Source organism: Necator americanus, chromosome I (assembly GCF_031761385.1).
Source record: "Necator americanus strain Aroian chromosome I, whole genome shotgun sequence".
NCBI classification, from domain to species: domain Eukaryota; kingdom Metazoa; phylum Nematoda; class Chromadorea; order Rhabditida; family Ancylostomatidae; genus Necator; species Necator americanus.
Genome location: NC_087371.1, coordinates 15,536,933 through 15,544,445, shown reverse-complemented (window position 1 = coordinate 15,544,445; position 7,513 = coordinate 15,536,933). Strand labels below are relative to the sequence as shown.

At 41.4% G+C, this 7,513-nt stretch overlaps 1 protein-coding gene across 2 annotated transcripts; it reads left to right on the top strand.

Annotated features, from left to right (window-relative positions):
* Window positions 1-898: 898 nt before the first annotated feature.
* Window positions 899-4,903, top strand: RB195_005661 (uncharacterized protein; the record flags this gene model as incomplete). 2 transcript variants are annotated; one of them, XM_064178299.1, is made up of 4 exons in its annotated part: window positions 899-1,006; window positions 3,590-3,805; window positions 3,881-4,216; window positions 4,556-4,903. In XM_064178299.1, 4 exons carry the CDS (start codon window positions 899-901, stop codon window positions 4,901-4,903), a joined length of 1,008 nt encoding a protein of 335 aa, XP_064035364.1. The 2 variants fall into 2 exon arrangements, with proteins under 2 accessions (XP_064035364.1, XP_013296031.2); XM_013440577.2 differs by lacking the exon at window positions 899-1,006 and adding an exon at window positions 2,189-2,191.
* Between the last annotated feature and the right edge of the window lie 2,610 nt (window positions 4,904-7,513).

The following is a 7,513-nucleotide window of genomic DNA, read 5'->3' as shown; positions in this document are numbered from 1 at the left end:
TGATCTTTCTTTGTGGGATTTAAGTCCATATAGGTCTTGGCTTGTCGATAAGAATTGATCAAAACCTGCCGCTTATCGCTGTCTCGATCATCAATGACAGAATTGACTTTTTCGATCAGTTTTGCCTAGCGATTTCGATAATTCAAGGTGATATCGGTGACACTGGGCAGGTGTCCTCAGACACCTACCGAGAGTCGCCAGGTGGTGCAGGTGGCGGGTAGTGCTGGAGCGGAGTTCACGACAAAGAACTCGAGAAATAATCGAAAGGTCGCAGTGATTGACTACCTATTTGATCCCAACGTTTTCGCCAACTTGGAATTTCCTGACTTGTGGTTTACACTTGATAAGTTTCCCCTTTTTTGTGCTGTGTCACCCATTCCTTTTTATTCACTTTTCCTTCTTCTTTTTGTATAGCCTTCCCTGACAGACTTTCTCTTGAATACAAATGATGCAGTTGCGGCTGTACTGAATATAGAGGCTGTAATTGATTGGGCTGTGAATGAGACGTTCATTGTTCTATGTGGTTTCTCCCACGACCTCACTTCCCATTGTTAGGTTTCCTGCATTTAGGATCTTTAATCATCTTAACTTTCATGAATTAGCAGATGTACCAGTTGGAAACTACCGGAAAGCAGTGAGAACGAATTTTAGAAAGGTTTTCTATGTAGAACTGGCGCTGTTTGTAAACTCATATCAATAACTGTTTCCTTTTTGACTTGACTTTCAGGACTACTGATTTAAAAAAGAGCTTAACTTTTCCAGATATAATGATTATTGATTGAACTCAGAAGAAAAATAGAACATTTCTCTTCAGTTCCAAAGAAAATTCATGACAAATACGACTCTAACGAATTTCGCAGGGGCTTGACTCGTCCATCAGATTTATGTTGGGCATTTGATGTTATCAGTGAGCACGTTGACATCAGTGGCTACATGGTCTTGGATATCGCCTGCGATAACGTTGAATAAGTTGGTCTTAGATGAAACAGTGCTAGATGAAACATCAGTAGGTAATATCTTACTAGTTTCATAACTTTTGCTTTACAATTCTCTTCTAGCGGCTTCAAATTCAATTCAGTTTTTTAGAGCTCTCTGTAAAAACTTCACATTTTGCTGCTGGTCTTTGCTTGCAGATCATTTTCCTGTTCTTTTCGTGTTCTCTTGTTTTTATTTTGTTGTTCTTCGTCTTCCTTCCTGCTCTCTTCTTTGTTCTAGCGTTGTGTTCGTTTGTTGTTTAGGAAGTTCTTTCCTTGTTTTTCTCTTCCTTCACTGCTCGCTCATCTTTCACCATCAAAGCTCTCCCTAACATTCCACCAGAACACTTCCTTTGTGTAGATCCTACGCCTACTATTCCGAATCTCTTCTCTTCCCGTTAATCATGACTGTTCTTAGGAAATGATGCAGTTCTCGTGGAACCGCCTCTTTCCGTTTTTTCTCTGCGCTCCTCGCTATCTCTCCCAAGTGACGTTCATATTTGTGATGAAGAATTCGCTGAAACCCAATATCATAACTGCCATGTATACTTTCACTTCCATTCTATGGGAAGTGTTTGAGTTTTTGAATGAATTCGAGTATTCGACCAATCATTCACATTCGACTGACCTATTCGACCGCTCGAACATTCATTTCGTCCCTACAACAATACCAACCATTTATTGTTCTTCTATTTGGGACCGTTAGCAGACGTCCGATGGAAACTACGCTCTTGAGCACGCCTCCTATTGGCTTGGCACGATGCCTGCTGTGAGCCGAAATCTCTGGCCCTCTCCTCCCACCGTACACTCACTCCGCACGAATGTCAGCGCACAGAGGTCACTCTATGAGGCAGCGTCCCCGCTATTGTACACCCATCACTACGTCATATGTGCGTTCCCTTACGCCTGGCGTTTTTATGCGCATTGTTCCTCGCTTTTTTTTGTGGGATCCTCTTAAGAAATATCTCCTCTGGGTTAATCCACAGAATTCCTTATCTTTCACGTTGATTTCTGTATTTGCAGAGGAAAATCCTTTTTTTTTTCGAATTTTGCGCTTTTGGTCTCGGCCATCGCTTATCGTAATGACGAATAATACGTATTAATTTTTAAAGTGTCGCACATTTTTAGTGTTCGTGTAGTCCTATACAAGCAACAATAGTTTGTCGGCTGTCCACTCAACGCTAGAGCACGACAAACACTTCATAACGAAGAGAATGGTGAGTGAACTTGAAACACTTGAAAGTGACAAATGTGTCGAATTATCGACTAGTTTCGTTAGTTTTATGTGTTCAACTGGAGTTAATGTTTGCATTTTTTTGCACCTCCTCTACTTAGTCCCTCTTGGTGCTTTTAGAGGCATCCACCCCACGAATCTGAGGTGGTACGGATTTCAGGAGGAGTATTCGCATACGGGATCGTAGATTATGGAGAGAAGGGTGATTCCGTGTATTTCTTCCTAATTGCCGTAAAAAGTGGTCCGGACGATACGGCGCGCTATTTTCTACGAGTTCGAATGGAGCGCGCCAGCCTTGCGCACGCCGCATCTTCCGCACCGTTTTTTACGGCAATTAGGAAGAAATGGATGGAATCACCCCCCTCCCCCCTCTCTCTCCATAATCTGCTATCCCGTATACGAATACTCCACCTGAAATCCGTACCACCTCAGATTCGTGGGGTGATGCCTTCAACGATTTTTTTTGCCAACCAGCTCTCTCGGGAAGTTGACCTCGACTGACAGTGTGGGGTCATTTGGCAGGTTGCCAACTATTTAGTTGTCTGTTCACACCACTGTCCACTATGCGCTTTCTCGCTATGAGCTGCATGTCTGCGCACTCTTATAGTAAGTATAGTGTCTCGTCACTGTTCGTTTACTGTCTGGTACTCTCTTGTGCAGACGCCATCTCTCGTGTGATCGCCCTTTGAACGCCTATCGGCAAAAAACCAACCTGCTACTGCTAAAGTTGGTAATTACTTTCACACTGCAACTCTATTTAGCGCTTGTTGGATTTTATGAAGTAGTCAATGGTAAGTGTTTAATATTACATATTTATTAGGTGATAACGCACTTTATCGAAATTGCAGAATCAAGCCAATATCTTTAACTTCTTCAAGTTCTGCTGCAAGAGCTTTCATCTAGACATTCGGGATTAACTTTTTCGCTTGAAAGTAATAGAATGAGTTATTACTAGTATGTTGCGCTAGAAACTAGTTTAGTTCTAAAAAGCAGGGAACAACAGCAATTGTTCCAACCAAAATAAATATGTCTGAGAGTCTTTGTAATCGTTACAACGAAATCTTTAATTGTAGTGTCTTGGAGATAGCGTATGCTTGATAATTACTATCAAATAAGTCACAAGCAGAATTTTTTTCCGAGTTCTGAAGGAGAATTCATATACTAATGTAATAATGTCGAAGTTACATAACAATGTAGTAGTGGAAGTAGCAGCACAACACATACCCCAGATTGGCTTCGTTCAACAATACCGACTGATAGATACTTTTTTTAAATCCCTTTCTGTTTCTTCTTCTAGTTTTGAAAAAAATTTGAAGAGGACGCTTTGTCTTTCCCTCCAATTAACGCTAAAACTTAAAGCAGAGTCAACATTTTATTTCAGGCCAGATCAGTCTCTCGAACTCGTAAAGTGTCGAAGTCACCGGCGCGCATAAAGCTAACATCGCCGAAATCTGAGCCAAGGAAGAAAAAAGCTCCAGCAAAAGTGCCGTCTCGCTCAAGATCAGCCAGTAGAAGCAGAGGACGTGCTAAAAAGGAAAAACATGTGAAATCACCGAAGAGCGTGAGCAGATCGCAGTCCCGAGGACGGACGATTAAGGTAGCGTAACCTGTTCATGCGCTTTTCTCCTCAGGTATTTTGGTTGACTGTTTAAACGTTCAAACTTCCGTTTAGCCCACCAAGCGACTATCCAAGTCTCCAGTACAGAAAAGGATGAAATCACCGACAAAGATCTCGCCGCCAAAGCCATCACCAGTCAAAAGAGCTAGTGTGAAGAAGACACCCTCAACAAGAACACCGGCGCCAAAGACGCCTGCGCCGAAAGTAGAAGAACCAAAAGCGCCGGCGCCAAAGCCCACACCGGCAAAGACACCATCATTTGTAGCAATGGCTTCAGACTTACGTCCATCTCGTAGCTCCGAGAAAAGGGTGTATACATCTACACCGTTGGAGTCAGCGATGCGACAACGATATTTGCGACATGAGAGTTCTAGCCCATCACCTATAAAGGTAAGATTTGTCTAAAATCGAAAGTAATTGTTCCAAATTTGTGCTTCGCTTTTTTATCTTTTCTTAATCAAGCTGAACGGCAATCTTACGACTTCCTGATTCCTCTTGATTTTTTTGAAAGTAGTATGAAGCAGTTTGTACCATTTTCTGCACTAATAGATATTTCGAAATACTTTCAAATAAAATGTACCTGATTAACAGTATGTTTTATGATTTAAAATATCGGAAATTTAGGAACTCACTTTCTTGTGTACTGCAGTGTTTTCTTAAAGGGACTGAATCAATTTTCTTTATGTTTGGAGAAATTCAGAAATTTTCTAGGAGTCCTTCCATTTTCAGGTCACTCCAAGAAAGCAACCTTCCACAGTATCAAGAATGTGCAACGGTGCCTTCGGATCAGTTCGTGCTGCTGGGCGATCCCTCTGTGGTGTATCCCGTGCTGCTGGTCGTTCCGTTTGCAGTGCATCTCGCGCGGTCGGTCAATCAATCTGTGGTGCCTCTCGTGCCGCATGTTGCAATGTAGTTCGCAATCGTCGTGAAATCCTTGTGTCTTTTGTTCTGCTCGCCATAATCGCTGCGCTCACGTATTTCATACTCTACACAGATCCAGCTAAGACTCGCGCCTTCATTCACTCTATTCCCATCAAAGTGCAAGCATGGTATCAAAAACACATCGCACGTAAATAAACCATATTTTACCAATAGATCAGTACCTTAGTCCACCAGTAGGCCCATATCGAATAGCGGCCATTTCGCCGTAGGACCTATCTCTACTACCTTTCAATTGTTGTACAGTATGTTCTCAAATGTCAGGCTAAAAATCTCCTCAACGAACACCTCGATTATTTGTTTGTTGCTCTATTTGTACATAAGAAACGGAATCTCCGTAATGTTCTGTTCGAAGGACAGCTTCGCTATCGATTGTATCGGTTTTTTGGTTTGATCCGTCGTCGATGTGTGTGTAGTTTGATCTGAGATCGCAGTTTGAGTTAGCTGTACGACCCCGTGAAAGCGTAGTGTTCGGCTACGCTTACTTATCTTGTAGTACTTGTTTTACTAATCTCGTGTGGGCAACTCCAACTCTGTCTCACCACCTGCGTCACCTTGTTATCCGTATCGATCCAAAATGTGCTAGGATTTGGTTCATTTATCGCTACTGTGAAGTCCTGTGGCTGTCGAAGAGTTGTGAGCACTGCACTGGATACTTTTGCAGAGTTGAGATCTAGCTCTGAGATTCGACCAGGGGACTGTTTCGCAGTAAATCAACATTGAAGGGGTTCTCTCTTCAAAGAAGTCTTTAAAGCATTTTACCATCTGCTGTTTGTTTGTAATTCGGATTATTATGTGTTTGTATCTCTTACTCTCCGCCAAATTCCTCACGGTCATTAGACCGGGTTTGACTACTTTATATCATTTGTGCAGTATGTAATGAATGATTGTTAGAAAATAGCTAATGGTGTAAATACAATCAAGTGATGCCGCAAAATGGATAAGAGTTTGTACGCTTATACAGAAAAAGAAAATTGGACCAGCAAAGAATGCCAACGCACTAGTTGAAAAACTTGAAGAGGTTGTAGGTGGCGATGCCTGCGGTCTCATAGAATTGATGGCAGACACCAGCAAAAGAAACATCCAAGCTCCTTTAAATTAAAAGAGAACACAATGGGACCTACACAAAATTGACGCGTAGTTTCTGTTAGGCCTAATGTTCAGGACTACAGGATACTTGCTTCTCCTTTGTCTGCTTCGCGCACATTCTCTTCTGTCCTTATTCGAGTAGGAGACGCAGCGCGCCGACCCGGTTGAACACATTCGAAATCTGCTACACATACGTATGTATAGTTGTGGAAAGGAACAGAGGCTCATTGACAAGGGCAAAAAAAAAATCGTCGGGGGTGACTCGGTGACTTCCAGTCAACACGTTAAGGAGTGCGTGATATATCGTTGGGTTGTGCTATGAAATGTGATATCTTCTAAAGTATGAAGAATACGAACGACTCACTCGTTTCATTAATTTCCCAAAATATTTCGATATGAAATGGCAACACCTAAGGACAAAAAATACCCGGAAATGTTAACACTGAGGGATGTATGTGATCAAAAAGGTTCCTGCCACGTGGTTAATAGAGCAATCATGATTTATAAAGTGCATTTTACACATGGATTCATAAACGTGACCCTGATTCTTGATTTCTGCGAAATTTTTCGCTTATCTTTATTGGAGGGAGTCACGTGTCGACGCGTCAGATGTCAGAATCGCCTACCTGAAAGCCCTGAAAGTTAATTTCATGCAGGATATGGAGTTGCAAAAAACAAGATCAAAAACCCTTTGCTCACGAAATCTAAGCATATTTAAGAGGGAATTGTCATTAGTTTGTATTTAATTCTACCAATACAAAAAAACAATAGCTGGTAATTGTACGCGACCTTTGGGCTCTATAATACAATTGGTTTTAATTAATTTTAGTGGTGAAATTCATGGTAAATGTCTATGAAAAGCTGTGCGCAACTGATTGGTGAATGATCTAATTGGCGAAGGTTTCGCCGCGGTGAATCGCCTTTTTCACGGTCTGAGATGGATATCCGAGGTATCCGGCCGAATTCCTAAACGATCAAATAGACTAATAAGACTCTAGGCTTACTTTTCGACTATTAACTTAGCCACTATACCAGACACTCGCCTTAAAATACAGTAATTCTGATTGTACAGAGAAGCGACTAACTCACAGCTCCGAAGGAAGCAATTTCAACTTTTTGGAAGAGTAGCTAATCGAGTCAATAAATAACCTGCGATCTACAGCCCATCGAAGATGAATGCAACTAGCTTGTTTTTTTTTTAATTGAACCTAGTTCTAGAGGCATGATAACTAACTTTATTTGTTCTTTGCTAAATCTGACCAGACGACTAGAAGTCACTGAAGATTAATGCGAATAATGCTGATTCCTTTGAAACCTAGATAGATTCTTTTTTTTATAAGAAAATGGAGATCAGTTGCATAAAATTTACCTCTACGGAGGTTCTCTTTTCGCCATAGAGCATGTTTTCAGTCGCATACACTCTTCTCCTAGAGGTTAACCCAATGAACCCAGTGTGTAACAGTTGGCGATGCCATTCATCAGTTCGATCTCTATTCTCCGATTTCTTTCCCCCTCATTCCTTCAATTTCTTGCCCTTGACTCAACTATATCACTATGATTCTGCTTTTTCATCCAGAAAATCCCGTTCTTTCTTCTCGTTCATCTCCTCCCATATTTCATTTATCACATCATATCCATCATCTTCTACATATATTACAT